Raw genomic sequence first — 27,166 nt, 5'->3', positions numbered from 1 at the left:
ACGTTTGAAAGAAAGGAGCATAGTTACGTAATTTTTTTAAAGTTTAACTGTGATATTATAAGATAAAACGTTACTCTTAGTTTTGCCTAATTGTTTTGACACTAAAAATTATGATCATGTACCATGTATTTTATAAAATGCATGGTACAGGAAACTTTACCCATGAAAAAAACTTAAAAACTTTAAAAACCTTTTAAAGTTTGTTTTTTAATTAATTTTTTTTAAAAATTTACTCATGTTAAAAGACCTAAAAAGAATTGTGAACATTTCTTGCATAAAGACTTAAATTAAAAGTACATACGAAGTGATTTATTTGGATTCATACTTATTTTTTTACCAATACGATAGTTTTATTGTTTATAAGAGTCATTACCAAAAACGAGATCAAATATTTACATTTTGACCATTCTTCATTATAGCTTTTGCCCCCTTTTTTAAACGCGCATTTTGACCAATGTTAATTTTTGAATAGTTACTTCTCAGAAAGGAGAACGTGGTTATTTTAGAATTATTTTTTAAAATTTGAGACTTAAATCATCTATGATAATTTCAAAACGAACTTTCTTACTTTTTCCCTAGAGGAGAATCATTTAGGGAAAAAAAAGGGGAAAATTTCCCTCCTCTCCTCTGATCCAGAAAAGGGATTCGGAAGAGGTAGGAAAGGATGCTGTTTAATAATCAACGCGCTTTACATTCTCCCATCCGAACGGCAACTGTCCATCCCCGAGGAAAAGACAAACTCCCAAACATGTCGGAAGATGACACAGTCTTAAACAATGGCTGCGAAAAGGTCAGCGTTACAGATTCCACACCAGAAAATCCCATGAAACCACCGATCTCAAGACGTAAGCAACATAAGAAGCTAGTCCGATTATTGACCGTTATGGCTTACGTATTCTCCGTATCTCTGGGAGCAATTGTCTTGTCTTTGTACTATGTTTTTCTATGGGATCCACAAATACAGAGAGACGGTAAGAAACTGACCTCCATGCCTAATCCGCAACATCTGAAGTCACCAGAGAGTGGTCACTACGAAGAAGTCACAAATCTTTCCTGGACGGCAACAACGACTGGGTCACCTGTAACTACGGCGACAATCAGAGGAAAATGGTGAAAGTCATACTTAGAGAGCATCGATACTTTTCCTTAAAAAGAAGTAAGGTTTTATTTTAATATTTGCACCCCCTTTAATTTTAAAAGAAATATAAGTTATATGTTTCCGCTTTATTGTTTAAAAATTAGTGATTCTACAGACTTAGAAAGCATCGATACTTTTCCTTAGAAAGGAGTAAAGTTTTATTTCAATATTAGCACCTTCTTTAATTTTGAAATACATATAATTGATACGTTACCGCTATAGCGTGAAAATCGGTGATTTTACATATCTTAGAGAACATAGATACTTTTCCTTAAAAGGGAGTAAGGTTTTATTTTAATATTTGCACCTTCTTTGATTTTTAAAGATATATAATTCATGTGTTTCCACTATAGTGTACACATCAGTGATTCTACCATTGTTAGAAAACATCAATACTTTACCTTAAAAGGAGTAAAGTTTTAATTTGATATTTTCACCTTCTTCAATTTTGAAATATATATAATTGATACGTTACCGCTATAGTGTAAAAATCAGTGATTCAACATATCTTAGAGAGCATCGATACTTTTCCTTTAAAAGAAGTAAGGTTTTATTTTAATATTTGCACCTCCTTTAATTTTTAAAGATACATAATTTATGTGTTTCCGCTATAGTTTGAAAATGAGTGATTCTACAGATCTTAGAAAGCATCAATACTTTTCCTTAAAAAGGAGTAAAGTTTTAATTTAATATTTTCTCCTTCTTTAATTTTGAAATGTATGTAATTGATAAGTTACCGCTATAGTGTAATAATCAGTGATTTTACAGATCTTAGAGAGCATAGATACTTTTCCTAAAAAAGGAGTAAGGTTTTATTTTAACATTTGCACCTCCTTTAATTTTTAAAGATATATAATTCATATGTTTTCGCTTAAGTGTAAGCATCAGTGATTCTACAAATCTAAGAAAACATCGATACTTTTCCTTAAAAAGAAGTAAGGTTTTATTTTAATATTTGCACCTCCTTTAATTTCGAAATATATATAATTCATATGTTACTGTTATAGTGCAAAAATCAATTATTCAACAGATTATCAAGCCAATGTGCAAATTAACTAAGGGTGATTCGTAAAAGTGTCATTTCATTTCTTAAATTACGGTTTGCAAAGTACCTAAATAATTTGCAATAATATCTAATAATCATTCGTTAATCTGAAAATAAGATCCTTGCTGGAACAGCAACGTTTCGGCACGCTAAATTATTCTAATGTTAAAGCAAAAATCCACGGGAATGAAGTACAAGTGAATGTGCTTTAGTCTACTTAGCACTAAGCTTTATCCTTTCTTTTGTTAGATATTATATTGTTATTTATTTATTTATTTATTCATTTTTTTCCCGCTATCTCAAAAATCAAGTTATTACAATCAGACAAACAAATTAGTTGATAGAAAGAACAAAAAAACTTATGAACTTCAACGATACGGAACGAGCACATTACCTAGATAAAATGCGGAAAACTCTTGTTTCCGCACTTAAACGGAGTAAATTAGTTAATCTGCAGATAAGCTAGGAACTAGGCAATGTGCTAGTTAACTGCTTCCGAGCTATAGCTGTAACTTACGAGTGTTTTGAAAATTTAAAGACCAAGTGGTCATAGTATCCTTTCAGAGAATCAATTTTTTTTTTTAATGTAAAAAGTGGTAACTTGAGAGCTACAGTTTTAACATCAATTTAACCGAGACAAGATAGTTCAGACGACGATAATTTAATAAGAGCATGAATCTTTAGATATTTAGGTCTGAAATCGAGGCCTCGAGCTTTTTAATGCTTTATTATTTGGTAACAGAATATCACTTATTATTAACATATATGTATACAAACACTTCTTTTCTTAAAGGCATTTTCTTTATTACTATTATCTTTGTTGTCGAACAATAATGATTTAAAATTCGCATTTAAGAAAATTTTGGTTTAAGAAAAAATGAAAATATATGTAAAATTGTTTTGAATTATTCATATTATATGTTGAATTATTTGCTATTCATTATTTATAACTTAAGAAATATTTCAAAACAATTTTATTGTTGACAAACCACAGAAAATTTAAATTTTTCGAAGACGTTGAAATTTTTTCAAGTCTATTACAATACTATTTTTTTATGAAAAATTATCAATTGAGTTTATATGATTAACATTAACTTAATAATTATTGTAACATAACTGCCATAATTAACTACTACTCAGTTTTGGTTATTTAAGTATAATTAATTTGAATTATTATGAAATTTATTTTGATATTCACTGAGTGAAAATAGTTCAGACACATAAATAAATACTTTAATGATCATGGTATTGTATATTTAAGTCCGATGAATTTAAGAAAGAAAAAAAAAACTCTTATTATCTTTAACAATTAGGCTTATAATAAATGGAAGGTTGATTTTTTTCTTCTTCAAATACCATCGCCAATTTCGCTTTTTCGGTACAAAAAAAATTATAGATAACGTTTCAAATAGTTCGTTCTAAAGTTAGAAAATAAAATAAACAAAACCTTTTTTAAAAAATTTTCAATTCAATTAATATACAGGGTGTTCCGTAAATGTTGTGACAAATTTTTAGGAAAGGCTGGGCACCTGATAAGGATTAAGAATTGTATAGGAACCTATGTACGCCGCTACGGGAGCTTTCCTATTATAAATTCTTTCTTCGTGTGCTTTAGCACTATAGTTTTATTTGCTTAAAATATCTTAACTCATGTTCACGATATTTTCTTTATTGACGGTATATTTTTACGTTTTGTATCACGATATTTTTTTTATTAGTATTGTCGGAAATTGCATTAAAATAGGCTGTTTATTCATAATTTAATGATTTAGCGAAATTTTCAGCTTCATCACCAAATTGTAAAATTGCAATGAAACAGTTAATGCTGCACTTAATTGGATGCAATTTTTATTCTAAGTAAACACAAAATTAAGATAATTTAGATAAACACAAATGCTGGTTATAAAGCAAGCGAAGAAGTGCATAATAGGGGAAACGTCCCTAGCTGCGTACAATGATGTATATATTTTCGATTCACCGTCTAATTGTATGCGATATGAAACTTTAAACACTTTTAACATGAACAAGCTTAATGTAAAATATCTTTTAAAGTGAACTCGAATTTCATTATTGATAGAAACATTTTATTTTTAAGGTGAACAGAAAATATGTTTCCCCTCTGACAGGTAAGAAAACTGACCATTCATAGTTCTTTATCTAAAAGAGTAGTTTTTTTTAATGCTTAGTTATAAAGTTGTGTGAATTAAAACTGTAAAGGTGTTGGGGGTATTACAGGAAACAAAAAAGAAGCCTTTTTGTTATTCAGAAAGAGAATAGTTTTTTTCTTCTTCTCCTTTTGGGAATGTCTCATGAGTGTGAATGTAAGGATGCATGTTTTCCTGAGAAACGACCACCCATACTGATCCTTTGTTCAATATGGATGGTGATTTCTCCCATACTCTCATAGGTTGTTCTAAGAAATCGATAGAGCAGAATTGCATTTCTACAGATGAAGTCAAGTGTACGGTTCACATTTTTCCTACATTTCACTAGCTAAAATTTTAGTTTACTTTCCTCTGATCGATGCTGATGAAAAAATCAATCATTTTGTAATGCAAAAAAATAAATAAAATAAAAAATTCCGATCTTCTTTTGAATCCGGTTGAAGAGTTAGGAAGACTTTTGGAAAGCATGAGCAAATAAGAAACCAAGCTATTACCAATTATTTTGTTAGTAATCTTCTTTAATTTGTGCAATAAATCAGTTTACTTTTATTAGATATTTTTTACTAATTTGTTATTTGCTTCTACAGAATTAAAAAAATAAAAAAAGCTCCAAAAGTAAATCCATTTTTTAAATTTTGTCTGATTTATACTTCTTTCTTTCTAACCTATTTCTTTTTTTAAAGTAATTGGCTGCATTTATTATGAGGTGAATGAAGATCATTAGTTTAATATAAAGCGCAAAGTAAAAATATTTATTTAAATTATGTATTTATAATAGAAATTTTAATTTTAGAAAACGCCAATAGATTGCACCTATCTATAATAGAAAATGTCAGTGTACATTGTACGATTTTCATTAAAAAATTTCTGAATCTTCGAATTCAAATCAGCAATTATTATCGAAACGATGAAGCCGCAAGAATCTCATTCTAAAATCAGATTTAAAATTCCAAGAATTTAAAAAAGAATTCTTTTCGGGAAACTTCAAAAGATAAAAGTGATAACTAACATTTCCTCTCAATGCTTGTTTTTTTTTTTTCTTTCTGTGAGAGAAACATTTTTCCTCAATTACCACAATTTGTAAACATTAAGATTTATAACATAAAATGCTCATTCCAAAAAATTCTTTTGATCTTGATAGGGACAACTGTCCCACGCCTGTTGAGGGCCCGATCAAATTTTCTTCTAAAAATAGTGTTTATTAAGTTATTTTAATCGAAACGTCGGAAATTTTCCTTATATAAAAACTACAGTTCTGAATAAAAGTTAATCAAAACATGAAACAAGGATATTTGTCCTTTAGAAAAACGCCTGATATACATTCTGAGCTGGGGCCCGTAAGACCTTTGCGCTGCTTTAATTCTTCTTCGATATTTTCTTCTGCAGCTTTCGTGAGCTCAGCAAGCACACGCCGGATTTTGCCTCAAGAGGAACGCTTTTCGAAATGAGACATTACTTTTATTGGACTAAATCCTTATTGCTTGATATGGTATGAATCTTTTGTAAACGATTAATTATCGATAACATAAGCTGGACTAGTAATAATTTTTACAAATATATAATGTCTAGTTTTTAAGGGTTTGCCGACATGATCATTTTGCTTGAACAACCATTTGCTACCACTTTATTTTTACTACTATTAAAATGGCTCTTTCGTTAATTAGTTTGCCTTTACAATGGTCTGATCGGACTACCTATAAAAACCCGTGTGGAGGCTTTCAGTTGTAGAGGCGTTGGAGAAACTATACAATTTACAGGCATTATTCTTTGGCTACTATAGAAATATGCTACTCAAAAGTTAGGTAAATTGCTGTAATGGAACACTAGCTCTGTAGAGATGTTCCAAGTTCGAAATAAAATAAATGCAGACTTTAATATTGATTTATAAAAAATATCCTCTTATGAAAAACTCAAAAATGTTAAATCAATGTTTCACTTGAAAAATTTTATTTACCTAAAAAAATCTTTTGTAAAAAAAATTTTCTAACCAATCAATAATCCAGTTTAGGGGTGATGTTCGAGAACCCACGAGCACATTTTTTTATTTCTTCATAGTCCTGCAAAATTTATTATTTCGATATTTTATTTTCAGTATCCAATTAAAATTTCGCCATAACAATCATATTTATACATATGATTGGTCGGGAAACAATTTTTTATGTTATGTAAAGCGACACTGCAAAAAATGTTTATATGTTGCTAACATTAATAGCAAATATCGATTGGAAAAAGCCAAAGCTCTTATGAAACGCTATTTAGTTCCAGCTTTCTCATGGTCAAGATTTTAAAACGTTGGCAAAATTATCAAAAAATCTGCAAGTTTTAGTTCTAAATTGTCTACCACTCTATGAAGATGTTTTTCCAAAAGGATAGTAGTTGGAAGCTCTGTGAGTATAGCGGCTTACCTTTTATCATAATTTTGTCGAAAACGTTTCACATCATATGGAACAATTTAACGAGTTGAAATATATTCCTTCAAGTATGACTTAAATTTTTGAGCACCCTAATAAAAACCTATTTAGGTATTCCGTGTTCAAATCTTTGATCTACAGTACGTCTCGCAATACTTACTGATTATCAAATTATTGCAAAGGAGAAAGCATTTCCTTTGGCAATGTCCTCCTGGAATTTTCTAAGTTTGTGGATTTGATTAGCTTTTGAAAATTTTATTAAAAAAAACTGTGCTTACATTCGTAAGTAAAATTTACTTTTTAAAGACTAACTTTTTTTAAAAATTTTAATATTATCAGAACTGCTGAATACAGCAAATTTTATGATACATTATTTATTTCATGTTTACTTTGGTGTAAAATCTTAAATACTTTACACACAGGGAATTCTATAGACAATAAACAGCTAAAACTATAATACCATAGCTGCCAACATGGATAAGAAAAGATTTTACAAAATATAAATTTCATAACTGTTGCATTTATTACACATGGGGAATTTTTATTGTCATCAAAATAGAAAAACTGCAATATTTTCCAGTTATGATTAACATTAAATATACTTGAAATTTTATGTATCATGTTTACTCATAATTTCGAATATTAATAGGCATATAATTCCTCAAAGATAGTTAAGCTTTTTTTAATTAATTTAAGGGAGTTCAAAATACAAATAAACTGAACATTTTAGAACAAAAAACGTTTTGATCTCATTTCTATAAATGAGGTTTGCTTAATTATGTATTAATAATACTTATTTAAATAATCAAGCAAGCAATAATCTGTGCAAAATTCTATTTCCATAGGGATTTTTTAAGGGAATCCTTCTCAATTTTAGGGAATTTTCTAAAATAAACAAAAATTAGGAGAATTTTGATTAAACTAGTAGACCAGGAGAAACTGGCAAAATCCAGTAGAGATGTCCGCTATGTTACACCGATAAGAAATTTAATTCAACCAAATGCTTTTTTATTTCACTTTAAACAGGAACAACTTTAATTTATGCAAATATAGAAAATTCTAAATAAAAAAAAAACGTATATATATTTCAGAATAAAATAATACAGAAAAAAAAACTTCTAAGAATATTAGATTAAACCAAGAAAAATTGGGTAAGCTTAATGAAAAAACCAGTTAACTTTCCGAGCCCACTTTCCTAGAAGTGTGTTGCTCATTGATTAAAACTAAGTTGATTTCACCAGAAAAATCTAACTTCATTTCTTTCGTTCTAGGGCAACAGTCAAACAGAAGACAGACATCAATCACCATCACATTATTTGACCACTCATATTCATTGCCTTAATTTATTTCAAATCAAATTATTTTCATACTGAACCCATTAAATGTGATTGTAGAAATAAAATTTAAACAAAAAAAAAAAACCAAGGTATTTTGTAATTTTTATTAAATAAACTCACATAAAACTAATGAAGATGCTACAATGCATATAAGAGGATGAAAATGAAACAATTTCACTGATTACAGCTTGGTCTGTCTAGGTAAATTCGTGGAAGGGGCAATACAATACCCACACAAATCATAACGTCCATCTTTTTTCTGAGCATGCTGCATTGATTTTTTTTTAAGATTTTCAATATCCAGGAGGCCCTCCTCTATGAGGACCACCTCTGGGTCCGCCTCCACCAGTAGATGAGAAACACAACTTAAGCATATATGGGAACTTTCCAGGAACTAAAGAAAAATAAATAATAATAATTATAAAAAAATCAACATCTAAATTCAGCTATACAAATAACAATTGCTAACAGTCTAAAGAAATAAAAAACGTAAAAAAAGCGTAAAATGAATGTACAAAAATGGACACGCTAAAGCTCTGGATCTGTAAACAAACTTTCTCAGTGTCTATACAGTTGAGAGAAACATGCAGAAAAAAATTTAAAGATAATAAAAAAGACAGATAAGCAACAGGTGTGAGGGGATTTGCCAGCTCTCAAAGGTACAAGAGATTAGAGATAAGCTTAGGACATGGATACCAGAAAGATCACAGACAAAATTATTATAATTCTTCAAAATATTGATTGACTCAAAAATCATGTTTGGTTGATGAGGAACAGAGAAAGATTTTAGCAGAAGAATACTCAAACTTAAGATTAGAATTTTGATTATGCAGAAAATAGGAAAACTGCCCTAAATTCTATCACAACTGTTCCTTGTCTTACTTTTTTATTATCTTGTTCCCTATTGGTTAAATCACTTAGCCTATGTTTGTAGCATTTGGTGTTTAGACACTGAGAAAGGCTTTAGTTTATGGAGCCAGTTTATATTTGTGCTTTATCTGTTATTGTTTGCTTTAGTCTACACAGCACAAAGTATAACCTGGGGAAAAAAACATGAATAGGAGTATATTATATAAAAATGCTCTTTATTATTTATGCTTAAATATGGAATATTAGAATACATTAAAAAAAATAATTCATTGGACTAGACTTTGGCAACCAGCATTTAATACAAATACTATTTATTATTAATTTTTGAGGGGAAAGATTATTAGTTGTCTTCCACGCTAACTTATACAAGCTCACACTCGAAATCAATATTCCATAAAGAAAACGCATGTCCTCTAAAAAAACGCAGCTGATCAACTTGCTTAGCAAGTTTTCAGCCATTCGCTTAGCTTATTTTAATTCTAATTATATAGTTAGTTTTCTTTTGTAATTCACCCTGTGGCAGAATTGATTCGAATTATCTGCGACAAAATTCTCTAGCACTAATATCTTTCAGCAAGAAACTTTTAATAATAACAAACATATATGTTACTAATTTAAAATAACAAAAATGCTATGTTTACAAAAATCAAAAACTATATATATATTTTTTAATTGAAAATGTAATAATTTTTTTTTAATATTATGGGTGATATTCTCACATTTTGTTGGGGGGAAAGAAGCACAAATTATTTTCTTCACATTTTCAGGGCTGATTGAGAGTCAAGTCAAAATTCTGGAAAATTTCTTGAGAGAAAAAAAAAAAAGGTTTAAATTGAAAAATTAGAAAAACATTTAAACAAGATTTTTTTCCTCCTTTTTCTCAATAATTCTTAGTTTACCTAAAATATATTTAAAATTTTACACATACCTATGATGACCTGGAGAAGTAATTAAAATTTACAAAGATGTCTATCTTTCTTGAGTTTATGATAATAACTAATAAAACTGATAAAAATAACTGATAAATAATAATAAACTGATAATAACTGATAAAAAATGAATATTAATCATGAATATAAGCTTATAAAGTATCTCTCTGGCTCTCCCTTACAAACAAATAAAATAAACTGTGTTTTTGAGTTCCACCTTTGAAAATTTGATTCCCGGAAACTTCTGTGATCAATGATTTTTCTAAAAGTCTGGACCTTCGATCTCCGGAAACTTCCGGATTACTGTCAGTGAAAAATCCGTAAATCTGGACTTTTTTCCGGAGCACAATCAGCCCTGCATTTTGTAAATAGTCATCACAGTAAAAAAAATAATTTGTCAAAAAATAAGATCGACAACGAAATCAAGCGAATCGGACTTCTCGAATGCATGTTTGTTTCGAGATTAGGTTGTAATAACATTGCATAAAAAATATAATCTATTGAGAAATCAATAGCAATAACTGACAAAAATTCGATAGCACCATCATTGCCTTAAAAAGTATACACTCAAACACACGATTCAAATTTTCCATATTGTTTGAAATATGGGGGGGGATATTTAAAATTCACACAAAAATCAATAACTGACGAAAATACAATAAGAATATTACACCCATTTACGATACTTTCGACGTAAATCCAGAGAGTCAAAAAGTGATTAACTAAATGCATGACTCAAATATTACGTGTGAATTTCTGAAGTAATTATTTTTTACTTTTCAAAAGAAAAATCATTCTGTAAGAACTCTCAGCGCTCTGCTACGTCGCGACAATTCTGCAAGGGGGTATTTCACATAGCAAAATTAAAAAGTTAGCTACTGAAATAACAAAAGCATTTTAATAATAAAGAAAATTACATTTAAATATTCCTTATAATGCCATATCCAAAATTTAATTTATATACAATTATATTATTTTTATTGTATTATATTTAATTTCAGATAATCAATAAGGCTTAGGTAATACTAAAATATTTTAGTCACAGGAAATTTAAATTTAAGATAAAATAAGAACTCAATTACGTAAAATATATTTTATACTACTAGTATCTAAATATTAACAATTATGGATATTTTGCACAATTAACAAATGGATGATGATTTAATCAGTTTTGATTTTTTAAACAATCTTAAGAGAAAAAAAAATAATGAATACATTCATTTTAGATAGTTATTACAGATTTATTAGATTTAAAAAAAGAAAAAAAAAAACATGAAAAGTTTAGAAAATTTAAAGAATAAAAGTTACAAGCTATAAATGAGGCATACCTCATTATTTAGAAGAAATACCCATTAAATACCAGTGGAAAGCTTAAACAAGAAATGAAATGAATAAAAAAATTTATTTCATAGGGATTTTCTTTTCATAAACTTAGGAAAAACTGGTAATATCCAGTTACCTATAGAAAAACCTAGTTCAGGAGAAACAATGCAACTAAAACAAATACTTCTATCTCAGATGAACATTCAAGACTAAAAGAAACAAATATACTAACCGGGGTTTTTAATGGAGGTATGGTTACATTGAGCTAAACCTTCAAGAGCTTGCTCTACATTCTCAAACTCTAACAATCCAGAAGAGCTCCTTTCAGCTGTAACAAACAAAACAAAAATAGTAAAGAATTTGAATCATTAAGTAACAGAATTAAAAAATACAATTTAATCAGTAATCTTAGTTGATAAAAAGGCATCTAAAAGCTGACTGCAACTTACAGTTATTTTTAGACTGGAAGAGCTTTACAGACACAGGAGGTATAGCTTCCTTTTCTTCGAAAACCTAAAAATGAAGATAGTTAAGTGTCTCTCTTTTTGTAAAATGATAGGAAAATAAGCATACCTGCCAACAATAGATACATAAAATGAAGGAGATTTTAGGTCATGAGTCAAGTTCTAATAAATCATGCAAGTCAAAAAGAGAAATTCAAAATTGGAATATAAGCACTTGAATTTAGCGAAGTAAAAAATATGTATATAAATCTTAATCTAAAGAAGATTTCTTTAAAGCATTATTTATTAATTTAACTATTAACACTCATCATACTGCAGTACTGGCAATAGCACCATCTGTTGAGGAATAAGATAAGTATTTTTCTATCAGTGGATATTTTATTGCCAAATTTATTTTTATAAATTTCTTCAACTAATGCAAAGAAATTTATGGATACACAGGTAAACAGGAGATAGTCACATAATACAGGAGTTTTTGTTAAAAAAAAACAGGAGATACATAACAGTATTAAGAGAAATATTTTCATGAAAATTATTCAAAAACCAAAATTGCCATTCTAAAAATAAGGCAAATTTTATGACTGAATCCTTATTGAGACGAAATATGTATGCTATTATTTAGAGCTTAAAATAGGCAATATTTAAGGACAGCCAGTCTACAGATGTAAAATTTTAAAAAAATTACTGTATTTAATTAAATTAGTATAATTAACATTATAAATATATAAACCTATAAAAACATTAAATAAAAATTTATTAACATTGCATTAAGCAGAAAAGTACTACTCAGTAAAAACCTTTCTATATCATGCTTTAAGTTACATGATTGTTACAAAAATAAAATAATAAAATTCTTATCACTATATGCTCAAAATAAATATGAATCTATTTTCCAAATTAATCTTTTATCATTCTAATGGCTTCAGAAAGTTACATTTAGAAATATTTATTAAAATAAAAACGATGACAAGGAAATAAATTCTAATACCATTAAGTATGTTTTGATTAGTTAATGAACAGTTAACTATTGTAATGCATAACATAATCATAATTGCGTGTAACTATAGGCATAATACTTCCCATAGCCTAATTCTCTGAGAAAATTTTGGTATTAACCTTATTTCAGACAGTTCATAAACTATAGGCATTATCATTCGTAAGACAATTTAAAAATTCTGGTCTTTCACAAAGTAATTTGTTAAAGTTAAGCACTCTTGATACTTAAAACACATGTTACATCAGGACAAAAGAATTATACAAATTAACTAAATAATGAACAACAATTATGAAGATAAACTACCTTTTTCATTTCATCTTCAGAAATACCAAATGGTGCATTAAAGAAATGAAGCATCTTTGATGGGGGTGTAATCCTATTCTTGCTTGCCGCTTCTGGGTTGCTGAATCTATTGTTGCGGCTACCCATGTAATCTTTGAAAGATGGTGTATTATCAGGCAATGAGAAAGGTTGCTGGACATCATTTAAGAAAGCCTGTTTAGAATATCTATAAAAATAAAATAGTTTTTTAACAAAAATGCATAATTAAATACATAATCATAAAAAAAACTAATTAAAAAATAAAAAAAAATTTCATACCCAAGTTGCAGCTTGCATTCGTAGAAATAAGATCCATTCAGATTGTTAACTGCTCGTTCCACGGCGGTGATATCTCCCATTTGAATCATCGCACATCCTTCTTTGCTTTTTAAGAATTTGATCTAAAAAAAGAACATTTTAAAATGAGAGGAAAAAATGCAATATTAAGTTTAAAAAAAAGAGTCTTTACTAATTGAAATGAACATTTAAGAAAATATGTAGAATATTCTAGTTTCCGTGAATAAATATGCTTAATTAATCAGAATTATTTTAGAACCTAAACTCAAACTAAACTCAGTGGTGCAACAACCCATAGGCCAAGGCTTACTGTGCCAATCTCAGTTTTCTTGACTTTGGGCTCAGGAGCAGATGTTCAGGTTAGATGGTCAGCAGAGCGCGAAACCCCCTCAGTGTTTAGTTCCCAAGCACGCTTGTCATTTATCGACCCACTGAAGGGATGAAAGACTGAGTCAACCTTGCACGGCCCGAGGATTGAACGCAAGACCTGTAGCACGGGAGCATGAAGCGCTACCATTCAGCCACGGGCGTCTATTTTAGAACCAAGTACCAAAAATAAGCAGCTTATGTACACACACTAAATATATTAAAGAAACTTAAAAAAAAAGGTAGTAAAGGTTTGCCTGGTAAGATACCCATATTTATTTTTTACTATTATCGTTTTTTTTTTTTTAAATCCTTGATATTGTTGCTAACAAGTTCTCATTTTTAAGTAATATTTACTTAAACTGATTCAATAAATTATAAAATACAAAAACATAAACACATAGCTGTGCTATTATGAAAACCTTCTTGTACCTAATTTTTTCAAGATCAGATTAGCTTTTTTTAAAAAAATCAATTTAGGGACTCTTGATTATAATAAAGTTTGCTTAAGACAAATTTCAAATGAAAATAATTTAAGGATCATTCAACAAATGATAAACTTTTTCCGACAACTGAATACTCTGTTGGAGCATTTTAAATTGACAGATGTAGAGCCAGATATAAAATAAAAAGTACATAACTTAATGGTTCAATTTCAACACATTAAAAAAAAAAAGAGAGAGATAATGCAAAGTTAAAACTTACACGAACAACATTGCCATATAAGCACAATATGTTAAATAATTTATCGCAATTCATTTTCTCGGCATTGAGTCCATATGCCATTATAACACAGCCACCTTGAGGACCACCCTGAGGAGGGGGTGGGGGACCACCAGGTCCATAACCTGGCCCACGAGGATTAGCTGGAGGTCCATCAGCTCGATAAGGATCACGCCCAAACCTAAAATAATAAGTCGGAATATCAACATGACTTCAAAACTTACACAACATTATGAATAAAATGGGAATAGTTACATATTTAAATATATATATAAATATATATACTGATACTTGATAGAAAATTCTAGGACTATTGTAAGTCTTTAAAATGAGAATGTTATGTCGAAAAGTAAAGAAAACTAAAACATATTTGTAATCATGGGTCTGTCTAGGTTTTTCTGAGCGGTACCTATTTTGTGAAAATTTAGACAGAATTTGCAAAAATTAAAAATTATAGTAAAAAATCAATACAAAAATATAGATTCATCAGTTCTTATGGGATACAAAAATAAAATTTAAAGAAAAAGTATTTTGTGAAACTATTGTTTTTCCCAAAGTTGAATTTGTGAAGGTACCAGTAAATGATAGCAAATTTGGCCTAGACAGACCCCTGGAAATTCATAAATACGACTTATTTTGACAAAGCCTTTGTTCTTTAATCCACTTCTTTCAAAATGTTTTAATAGTTTGAAGCATATTGTGTTATGCTGGTCATGAGCAGCTATTTTTGTTAAACATGACATACGTCCAGAGAATTACAAAATCTAAGATAAAAGAAACCACCTAATATAATACTGCACAAAAAAAGAGTGAATTAAAACAAGAAAAATATGAGTGACGAATTTACTACTTTGTAAAGAAATTTAAAAAGGTGATGAATGCATACAGGGGATTTGACGAGAATACAATATGCATTTTTAATTAGATCCAACAATTATTCAATATTTCAATAGATTGCCCAGACAAAAATATGCAGTTCCATTACTCATTCTTCATTCATAAAGAATTTAAGATGCTTCAAGGTCATTAAGCAGTAACATCAAAAGGAATATTACTTTGAATCATTTTCTCGAGACTTGTGCATTGATTCATTGTCAATGGCAAAATGCTTAGTAAGTTCATAAATTGTCATAACTTATTTTCTAGATAGATATTCTATTAAGTAGAGAAAATTAAATAAAATTTCAGGCCCTACATAGGAGTGAATGGTTCAGTTTAAAGATTCTCACAAGTGTTAAATTAATAATGCATCTAGGGAAGGGCAAACAGTACCAGGGTTGCCACTCAAATCTGGAAAAAAAAATTCCCTGTGTTTTCCCTGTACATGTTATACGCAATATATTAAGAGGAAACAACAATTACTGTGCTCTTGTGTGAGCTATATTGGGCTAACTATATTTATTAGTTTTAATTGCTGGAAAAACAGCTGAACATACTTAAATAATGCTATAGTAAATGAAATAGTTTAGTATAGCTGAAATATCATGGTTAAATATCCCATAGATTACGCTTTGAGTGGTCACAATTTTTTAAATGATCAAAAAAAAAAAAACAAAATTCCCTGTATTTTCCCAGTTTGTAAAGAAAAATTCAAAATTCCCTGTATTTTCCCTGTTATTTTAGGTGATTTTTAAATTCCCTGTATTTTCCAGGTTTTCCCTGTAGAGTGGCAACCCTGAGTACCTCATTCTTTATGTATCAGTCATAATATTGAAATAGGTGAGATAGTGACGGTGGTCTAACTAAACAAAAAAACTTGAAATAGGAGGTAAAAACAACAATTACCTATCTGGAGGAGCAGGGCCTCCATATGGATCTCTAGCAGGTGGTCCATAAGGATCTTGTCGAGGGCCACCACGGGGCATGTATCCGTCGTCATATCCAGCATCATAACCAGGTCCTCCAGGTCTGCCATCTATGGGAAATAGGAAAACCTTTAACAACTTCCAATGAAATATTTAAAGAATTAAATTTCAACTTATAATAAATTTATAAACTAAATACTAAAATCAGGATAACAATTTTGTATTATCTTTTATTAGTCCTATAACTATGTTTAGAAGATTACTGAAACAAAATGCATTAATCTAACTTGTTAACAAACACTTTCTTTTCATGCAAGGTTGAAAAAGGGTGTAGGATGTTTTCCGCACTAATGCAAGACAATAAGTAATGCCTGCATTAGAGCAGAAAATTTTTACATAAATATTAATTACAATTAATAACCAAAATTAAAGTAACAAGTCTAATCAATTGATTTAATGACAAATAACATCAATTGCAGAAAATAGCTATGTAATATGAATCAAGATTTTACTCAACTTGCTTTTTTGAGTCAAAGCACTGATTCTGTTTCCATTGTTTGGTTACATTTCACAACCATGTTGCTTCATTTTGCAATTTTTTTTTTTAAATCAGAGCCTGTTTCTTTAATCTATTTTAAAAAATATTAGAAACTAGACATTAAAATTGAAATAACTACAAACATTCTTGCAATATGAATAACAAAGAGTCAAGATGCTATGTTTTACTGAAGAAATCTTAGTATATTACACACAAAATAATCCGATTTCAAGTTGATGTTTTCAAGTTTTAATTTCTTGAAAACTTTAAAGTGACATTAACATCCATTTTTCATTATTAAACAATAAGTATGAACTTCTAACTCATGAAGAATACGATGAAGAGTATGAACTTTTAACTCATGTTATTTATTGATCATACTATGTACAAATCCACCATCAGTTAAAATGTTAACTCAGTATAACAATATTTAAAGTATACAATAATTAAAAGCTTGCTACCTATTATAAATTACATATAGTTTCATTAACATTAGATACACTTAACAAAGATAAATAAACATACCATAAGGAGGGGGAGGTCCATTGCCAGGGGGTCCATAACCACGTGGAGGTTCTTGAAGTAATGCAGGCCTGTCATTTCCAGGTTGCTTTCCTAATTAAAGAAGCATAAAATATATACACACTATCCTTTAAATATAAAGTTATAAAAAGCAGCAAAAATAATCTAAAGATATTAAAGAATAGACTGATTCAGCAACAATAAAATACTCACTCAAGTCAATCACACAGCATCTAAAAATGAAAACAAGCAAAAAAAACAAGACACAATAGGCAACTAGGGCCAAAATCTTAAAATTATTTAAATTCAGACAAGGATCAAACCTTCCTGTCTTTTGCCACCATATTCCCAGCAAGTTATACAGAAAACGAGCTTGCAGCATGGAGCAGGCAGTAAGAGTTGCAGAAGCTCGCTTGCAAGACCAGGTCGAGATCACAGCCTGCCAATATTCTGCCTGTATACAAGAGTCACAGGATTAGGTATCATAGATACTCAATTTCTTTATTTGTTTGTTTTTTTAACAACACTTGTATTTGTTGTTGAGTGGTGATGGTAGTGTTTTGTCTTTTCCATGTTTTCTTCTCTTCTGGATTTTGCATGAGTGCTGTATTCTTGAGTGAATGACAATGTCTGTTCTGTTGATATGAACAGTTTTATTTATTTCTCCTTGGTGAGTAAAATACTGTCATTTTGCAAGTGTTCAAGTAATGCTTGTGTAACAGTCAGTTTGCTCAGTCAGTTTAGTGCAAGTCTCCCTTATGTTTTGTTCATAGATCAGTTTTAAATATTTTTTTTTATTTTATCTGCAAAAAGAGTATCATCTAATGCAATGTTTCATCTAATACAATGTTAACTGTGTCAATACTTCTTTTATAGTATTTTTTAAAACTCATATTTTTAAGCAAAACACGTTTTCCGACACTGAGAAAAAATTATTACTATACCAATTTGACCTTAACAAGCCTAATCTATTAAAAATGCCTAGTTAACTTCTAAATGGAATAGCCTCAAAATGCTGCCTAATCGCACCTTTCAAAAACTGCAAACACTAGCAATTTAAAATTTAAGTTCAAACTATATACTGCCTCTAAAAGATCTCTGAAGAACAAGCAATTTTACACTAATAAAAACAGAATTCTTCATCTGCATCAAATAATGGTCAATGCCTATATATACTTCAATAAGACATATCGGTTTGAGTTTTTTTTAAAAATTTCATTAACAAATATCTTTTATATTAATTCAGAAACACTTCAACACATTTAGATAAAAGTAAGAATTAGGGTCTTTTAGGTCATCAAGACACTGCATTACCATTATCATTTAAGGCTGCATTTTACTGATAAAACAGCGATTTTGCATAAATCGTAAGAAATTTTTTGGGGGGGGGAAACTGAACTATTGAAAACCAGTTTAAATACTTCAAAAAAATTTTAAAACATATTAACTGCACTAAAATTTTAAAAGTTAATCATAAACATACCAGTCAATGCAAAACTATTATTTTCAGTATCTTTCTAATTTTTTTTTAAAGCATATATTTTCTAGCAAAATAAACAGTTAAAATTTTTTATTTAGAAGTCACAGTGAAAACTTTTAGTTTTCAGATTTATTTGCATTATTTTTTCACAGAATATTTATGCTTCAACCTAACAAAACCTGTTGAATCCATTATTTTCAACTTAATATTTCAAGTTTGAACATAGTCTAATGGAACAGGTAGTAACATCTAGTAAATTTGGTTAGTTTAATTAATAATTCATGTTTGTTAATGAGATAAATTGTTATCATTAGCTGAAAAGACGAGAAAAAATAAATTTTCAGAGTATTTTAAACGGAATTGTTTGAATATCTAAAGATGGTCTAATTAATAAAAAAACAATTAATACTTTTAGTAATGAAAAGTTTAAAGTGAAAAATGTAGTGTAGGTTAGCAAAAAGTAATTTGTTGAGTAATGTAAATATTGTAATATGTAATATAACAAAATAAATTAAAAATAACAATTTGACAATTTTATATATAAAAAAATATTTAAGACAATTATACGCAATATANATTTATACACAAATGTAAAAAATAACAATTTTATACATAAAAATAAAATAAATTGAACAATATTTATCACATGAAGTAAAAAAAAAAAAAAAAAAAAATTAACAGAGCAGACTTTTATTTCTAAGATCTTAGTTTCAAAATTGAATATTAATTTTATTTTCTAGCAAAAAATTTTTGATTTCGCCACAGTAACTATTTTTAAAAAATAACATGAATAAATGCAGCTATTCCATACCAAATATAACATGAGTAATAGAGAAAATATTACTTGGTTGCAAAGTAAGACTCTTTAATTATTTAATTACTATTGATTAAAAAAAAAAACTAAATATAAGTAAAAGTGAATTAAACAAAATTAAACCAAAATTCACCTTAGAAAAATTATTCAAGTAGATACCCATTTTTTTTGTGTGGATAGAACTTAGAATCTGGAACATTATGCCTGAAGCTACTGATATAAGAATTCGGAAACTCCGGCAAATAGTTTTTAAACTACCAACACAACTATTTTTTTTTTAAATAATGAAACATGAAGTTAAAAGTAATTCACTGGAACTCAAATGTTATTTCAATATCATAATTTGACAATCAATGTAATAAATTTTTAATTTTATTAATTGAACTTTTTATTGAAGAGATAAAACCATTTACATCTAAATTATGCTGATACATGAATTTTTTTTTGTCCATTACCTATTTAGTATATAACATCACAGCTGCATGATTTGATATATTTACATATATTTCATTGCATAATCAATAGATTATGGTGACACTTTTAGTAAATTTTTAATTAACAAAAAGATATTGTTACTAAATTTGTTTTTCTTGGTTGCATTCAAAGACTAACAAAAGGAAAAACAATTTAATGGACTGAAAACCAAGAAGTTCTGTTTTTGAAAGACAGAATAAAAGTATAAGTAAAAATAGTGATGAAAAACAAATTAAAAATTACTAAATAAGTTAATAAAAAAATTAGTTAAACTGGATAATAAAAAAATGTTAAATAAGTTAATAAAAAAATGAGTTAATATTTATTCAGGACATAAAACTTGTCATAAAGTTGATCAAATGGATATTTAAAAAGTCGAAATTACTTAAAAATTCAAATAGATATGTAAATGAGATAGAAGAAAATTAAGAAATAACTAGATAATATGCAATACTAAAAATATTTAAGCATAGCTAAAAAAAGTAATTTCATAAAACAAATATTAATTCCTCAAGCATACCTAGAGCATTATTTGTGTAATCCCAGCTTTCATTGTCATTCTTGTAAACATTTAGGCGAGTAGGCTAGAATGAAATATCATTATTAAAAGAGAGGTTTATATAATTCAAATGCATGTCAATTGATTAAAAGCACTTTTTACCTTAGCAAACTCGATCTTCAAGGTGCAACAACCAGAGTAAATATCACATCCATTAAGTGACTGCTTTGCTCGTTCTGCAGCTTCCAAACTGTCAAACTTGATCAATAGTTAAGAAATAATCAGAGACATTAGGATCCACTTGCATTTTTAATGAAACTTGAGTGCAAATACATAAAAACAAAAATACATAAAAATATCTGCCATTACATGATTTTTTTTTCCTTTTATATACGAATGAGTTAAAACTTTTAGATAGATGCCAAGTACCATAAGTTACATACTTTAGAAATATTTCTACGAATGGAGAATTTTTGAAATGTACAGTAATTTATGATAGATAGGTCAGCCTAACTGTATTAATTTTCGTAATGTGTGGCCTATATACATATTCTCCCACAGGCTTAGGGCAAAGATCCTGACATCAATGTGGATTTAATAACAAATATAAATTTTCCCAAAAAATTTCTACAATTTTTATCAGAACAATATTAATTTGATCAGAAAAAGGTATTCTCCCCCTCTTTTACTTAATTTCTTTTATTAAAATATGGCAGTAAGGCGATTGTATTGTATTTCTACACGTCATCAACAACGAATGCACAGTAAAAACAAATTTCTAGCTTGAGAATATATAAATGCCTGTTTATATCCCAGGGATTCGGAAGAAATATTTCCGGGTTAAAATAATCAAGTGAAGCAAAAAATAAAAAAAATTATATGACAAGGAAATGACATAAAGCTTGAATGGAAATTCCAACTCACACCTGGAAGAGATTGTTCCAGCGGATGAAGCGCATTCGGATAGAAGAGAAAAGAAGAAGAAAAATTCTCACCATTCTTATTGATGAGTTCATCAGCGCCACATGATCTATGCATTGCGTTTTGCTTCAACCCACTTTCTTGTTCCTAGAAGTGGATAGGTTTTTATTGATGAGTTCATCAGAGCCACATGATCTATGCATTGCATTTTGCTCTGAATCCCATTTTCTTGTTCTTAGAAGTGGATAGGTTAGTTGGGAAAAAAAAAAAAAGAGAGAGAGAGAGAAGGTTCTTGTTATGATGCCATGATATTGATAAGATCTCCTAGCGTCATATGTTGAACTTTTGCTATTTTCTTTTCAACTGCAGAGAGTTAGCAGTTTTGACTTTCTTTCTATACCAGGATGTTTGTTCTTTCAAAGTTGCATAGTGGATTCTGAGTTCATGCGCTTCATGTTAGACAATTTTTGAGTTTACTTCCATAGGTTTTCGTTCATTTTTTTGTGCTTAAAATAAAACCTCAGATTTCTCTTTAGTAGTGACAAAAATTGGAACTGGTGGTTATAGGACAGTGGGGACTCTTTCCCAAAACAAAATGTAAAACTATTCATTAAAACTCTATTTAAGATAGAACATAAACATCAAAATATGAGCTACAAAAATTAAATTATCATAAACAATTAGAATTATATCACAAATCATTTATAAAGGATATTCCACCATTGCTTGAACACCATTCTTTTTAAATATTACAATTCTCAAAACCTTTCCACTTGGACTACAGATAGTATGAATAACATCCTAAAATGATGAAAGAATAATTAGCAAAAGTTAAATTTAAGATCAAATAATAATAATAATAAATTAATTTACTTACAGTTGTAATAGGATAAGCTGGATTCATCACAGTTATTAACAAAATGTGGTTGGGTTTTTCCTCGAAACTATAATGAAATATTAAAAACTCAGAAAGAGATAGTTCAATAAAGATAATAAAATAAGAAGAATTTCCATATCAGCATGGGTGCAAGTTGGAAAAAAGGCCAAGACTGAAATTTTTTTGACTGAAATACCTAACATACACAATATCCCCTCGACATATGCAAACTATCTAAGAAAGCTTTACCATAATACATAAAGTTTAAATACTGCACAAAAAATATTTATTCATCTGTCTTTTGATAAAATACAGGTATGAAAGTGGACAAAAATAAAAAAAGCTGAACTTTTACAAAGCATGTCACTGGGAGGACGGGGGGAGGGGGTGCTCTATACGATACTGAGAATTATAAAAGCAACTTTTAACTATGCTGGGAGATTCTTATTTAATATTTAAAGTGGGAGAAGCATTTAGACAGTTAACTTCAAATTTTTCCGAAATAGAATTTTGACTACCATATCAAAAAAAATTAAGCAATTATAGGAAGGCACAACTATTAAATTGCTTACTAATGAAAAATATACCACATCTTTACAGTAACTAATTCAAGAAAAAACTTACTTCTACTTCTTTGAAGAATCGCGGTATTGGATTTTAAAATCGCGTGAATACGAATCGCGATATTGGATTTTAAATTTGTGTGAATATGAATCGCGATTTTGGATTTTAAAATCGCGTGAATATGAATCGTGCGGTTGGATTTTAAAATCGCGTAAATATGAATCAAGTTGTTGGATTTTAAAAACACGAAAATACAAATCACGATATTGGATTTTAAAATCGCGTGAATATGAATCGCGATTTTGGATTATAAAATCGCGTGAATATGAATCGCGATTTATGATTATAAAATCGCGTGAATATGAATCGCGATTTTGGATTATAAAATCACTTGAATATGAATTCTGAGGTTGGATTTTAAAATCGCGTGAACATGAATCGCGATATTGAATTTTATAATTGCGCGAATAAGAATCGCTATTTTGGATTTTAAAATCACGTGAATATGAATCGCGCTGTTGGATTTTAAAAACACGAAAGTACAAATTGCGGTATTGGGTTTTAAAACCGCTTAAATACAAATTGTGATATTGAATTTTTAAATCGCGTAATTAAGAATAACGATGCATAATTTTTAGATCAGGTCAAAACGAATCGCAATGAGTATTTTTAAATAGCTTACAAATACGAAAAACGATACAACTGCGTGATAATGAATCGAAATATTGGATTCTAAAATGCGTGAATACGAATTGTGACGTTGGATTTTAAACTCGCGAGAATACAAATCGCGATATTGGGTTTTAAAAACGTTTAAACACAAATCGCGATATTGGATATTTAAATTGAGTGAATAGGAATTGCTAGTATGAGTTTTAAATAGCGTAAAAAAAAATCGCAGCACGTAACTTTTAAATCAGTTAAATACGAAAATCGATGATTGATATTAAAATCGTCTGATTAAAAATCGCGATTTTAGCGATTCCGGAGCAGTTCCTAACATTTAAAATTCAGAAAATCAGCCAAACAAAAGAAATCAAATAACGGTGGTCAGAAACGAAACGCTTAGACTCCTTTCCACTCTATAGCGGAAGTCGCGGTAATCCAACTATCGTTCAGGCGGCTAGGGTTCTTTAATTTAACTCTTCAAAAATTTTAGTTTTTGGAACATTGTCGGAAATTTTAAAAATTGGGAGAAAAAAGCGGATTTCCGCGGAAGTCCTTCATCCCTGTAAAATAACAACAAAGAAAGTAGACCAATAACGTAGACCTAAAAAATATTTTTAAGGACAGAAATTTTTATTCCTCCTATTTCCGTCTTCGAGTCAGTCTTGTTTCCGTCTTACTTCCGTCCGCGGACACTTTCGGAAGACGGAAATCCGTCCTGGGGACGGAAGACTTGCACCCATGCATATCAGTACCTGTACCAAGAAAGTCAGCAAATTTTGGCATTATGGAAAGAGACCTGCCCGAGAAATATTATGTAACAAGTGCCCCAAGGAAAATTTCTTTTTAAATTTTTGCAAAAGCTTTAGCAAAGGAAGTTTGGCAAACTGATATGGAAATATTTCATCGAAATATAAAATTGCTAGTTACCCTTCACGTCTTCCACCAGCAGCACCTCTATTATTGTAGCTATTGTTGAAATAATTTCCACCGCTATTGCCAAAAGACTCCTGAAAGAATATATCACACTAGTTTTAGTCAATAAATATTTCTCTTCACTCTATATTTTAAATAGCTAATATAATTGTAAAATATTTCAGGATAACTGCAGGTGTAATAGTAAAATATTTAGGTTATATAAAGGTTGTATAAAGGTTTTGCAAATGTCAGTGCTTACCAGTAAGCTTGAGTTAGGCAGGTTTTGAGTAGTTTCACATCTTTTTAAGAAACTATTACAATAAGCTTATTCTATAGACAATATATGTATTTATTTAAATACCTTATATACCAATAATCAGATATGTATAATATATACCAGAAAGAGCAATCAGCGTCTGCAAAAAAAATCTGCCACTCTTGTAGAAATTTTTTTATTATCATTCATTATAAAAATAAATCTCAAAATTCCCTATTTTACTTCACAGTCTATCTTTCAACTTTGAAGAATTTGTTTAGCATTACTCATTTAAAAAAATAAAAATGATGAAAATTTATCAATCTTAATCAGCGGATCAATCTTGCAAGGATATATAGTAGAAGAGATATATTCTGCAGAAGATTAAAAACATATTTATAAGAATTTCTTCTTACATTGCATCAGTACTTTCAATGAAATCTTTTAATTTCACTTTCAGACATGCTATTTATAATAATCAATATAAAGATTATAAAAATTGAAATTTTCATATTTGAAAATTCATATTTCGTTTTATCGGGGATATTTCCTTATCTGTGGCAGAATAATCACCAAGTCTTGGAAATTTCCGGGCAGTTGCCCTGCGAGTAACTAAAAAAAAATATCACAGAAAGGGCCACCTCGGCCACTTTCTGATGTATAACCCGTAGCCACCTCGGGCAAACATCAACGTGTTTCTTTTTTCTTTTAAATTTGCAAGTTTTAATTCTATTTGGCATCTTGGTGATTATAGTTGGTGAGACAGATCACGATACGGAAATATCCCCTTAGACACGACAGATCACGATACGGAAATATCCCCCAACTATTTTCAATTCAGTTAATTTTGAAAAAGGAAATACTTCTTAAAAAACTAATTTACCAACAATCGCAGCTGTTGTCCTGGGAATAGATTTAACAAGCATCGCTAAAAATAATTCCCGGCCAATTATCATATGAAATATTCTTTTGTTTCGTTCTTGAGTAACTTATTGATACGTTCTTTAATATTCATGCAACAGATTTTAAGAATTTAAATTTTTCAAAAATTAATTATGTCTGTCTTAAAACTGTGCCAAGACTGGACAGCAGGCTGGAAACTAATAGGTAAACTTTTAAGAAATTAATAAGAAAATAAATCATAAGCATAAGCAAGTTTTAAATTTAAAAAAAAAGAAAATAATACATAAAAGTTAAGACTTAGCAACAACAAAAAATTGTACAAGCAATTAATTGAAAATGGCGCAATGGCATGTTTTACAAACGCATATTTATCTCACCCTTTTAGCATCATTGTCCGTTCTTTGTCTTTTCGCAGCATGACCATCAAATTGAGCCATATTTTAAAAGATTATTGCAATAACTATATTATAAATAAACTTTTTATTAATAATAAAGACACCAAGTACAAACACCGATTATCCGGCCATGGAGTCCGGCATTCAAAACAATTTATTAGCAGTTGCAGTTACCTCAGTCAAATCGATTATTATTATTGGAACTAATCGATAACTAAATCGATAAATATCATTGGAACTAATATTAAGTAGACATTCAGACTAACGTATAAAGAAGCAATCTCACAATGAATTTTCATATTTCCTCGACAGCGATCGGAGATGCAGCTACCACATTCCTTGAGAATGCTGCCTGAAGTCATCGGTTTTGCAGTAGCTATACTTTATTTACATAGCCCAAAAGCTGCAAATGGGCTATTGATGAAAGTCTGTAAAACGTCTTTGAGGATAATCCTAATAAGCAGACAAGTTTGATTACATGCAGACGGGATGTCTCATCCGCTTTAGTAGTTTACGACATCGAGTAACCTACAATTTTCGTTGAATTAAACACTTTTAAGTCTCTGTAAATAACAAATAATTCAATTCTTCAAAGGTGCAAAAATATAGCACATTCGCTTTCTCAGCTATCTATGAATCATTGTAGAACTGCAAGTGACCCAAGTCTTCCCATTACGTCATTATTCCGTACACTGGAAATCAGCCTTATGACTTCAAGCACATCAAGTATATCAGATATCGCTTATTGTTTTATAACCTTTTACGATAAAACAGCTTATAAAGCAATTTATGATGCCCTGATCCATCAGCTGTAATCTCGCCGTTGTGTCTAGAGGCAGAATATGCAACTTTATAGCTATAAATTTACACCGATCTCATTGCGCAGCACAATTATCCCCAAAGATTGCCACTTTTGGATTTTTAGCATGTAAGGTTCTAATTTCGTTATATAATCTTGGGAAAAATTTGCGGTGATGCGAGATTTTTTTGTCAACGCCAAAAAGAGGGAAAAAATTTTTTGTTGTGGAAAAAACGGGATTTCAAAGGCAATTTTTCTTTGCTCATTTCGCCTGCAGTGCAATTTTCATCTTAAACGTCAAAAGTCTCTTAAGGAAGACATTTGAAACACAAACCCATTACGTCAGCAT

At 29.4% G+C, this 27,166-nt stretch overlaps 1 protein-coding gene and 1 long non-coding RNA gene across 3 annotated transcripts; one reads left to right on the top strand and one right to left on the bottom strand.

Annotated features, from left to right (window-relative positions):
- Positions 1–612: 612 nt before the first annotated feature.
- On the top strand, positions 613–8,180 carry LOC122269803 (uncharacterized). The gene is made up of 3 exons (XR_011637773.1): positions 613–1,156; positions 4,279–4,309; positions 8,031–8,180. It is a non-coding gene; the product is annotated as an uncharacterized lncRNA (long non-coding RNA).
- Positions 8,181–8,186: 6 nt separating this feature from the next.
- LOC107457305 (heterogeneous nuclear ribonucleoprotein L) lies at positions 8,187–26,203 on the bottom strand. 2 transcript variants are annotated; one of them, XM_071185608.1, is made up of 14 exons: positions 26,001–26,203; positions 24,477–24,556; positions 22,317–22,383; positions 22,156–22,240; positions 20,681–20,778; positions 20,540–20,603; positions 17,255–17,344; positions 16,172–16,301; positions 14,369–14,567; positions 13,280–13,401; positions 12,983–13,187; positions 11,668–11,731; positions 11,451–11,546; positions 8,187–8,490 (listed from the first exon to the last, which is right to left on the bottom strand). In XM_071185608.1, the coding sequence occupies exons 1-14, from the start codon at positions 26,058–26,060 to the stop codon at positions 8,390–8,392; spliced, it is 1,461 nt and encodes a 486-aa protein (XP_071041709.1). In that variant the 5' UTR covers positions 26,061–26,203; the 3' UTR covers positions 8,187–8,389. The 2 variants fall into 2 exon arrangements, with proteins under 2 accessions (XP_071041709.1, XP_071041710.1); XM_071185609.1 differs by lacking the exon at positions 26,001–26,203 and adding an exon at positions 25,604–25,753.
- Between the last annotated feature and the right edge of the window lie 963 nt (positions 26,204–27,166).

The sequence above is a fragment of the Parasteatoda tepidariorum genome, chromosome 9 (genome assembly GCF_043381705.1).
Source record: "Parasteatoda tepidariorum isolate YZ-2023 chromosome 9, CAS_Ptep_4.0, whole genome shotgun sequence".
In the NCBI taxonomy this organism is placed as follows: domain Eukaryota; kingdom Metazoa; phylum Arthropoda; class Arachnida; order Araneae; family Theridiidae; genus Parasteatoda; species Parasteatoda tepidariorum.
The sequence above is the reverse complement of the archived record's forward strand: the minus strand, read 5'-3'. Positions and strand labels throughout refer to the sequence as shown.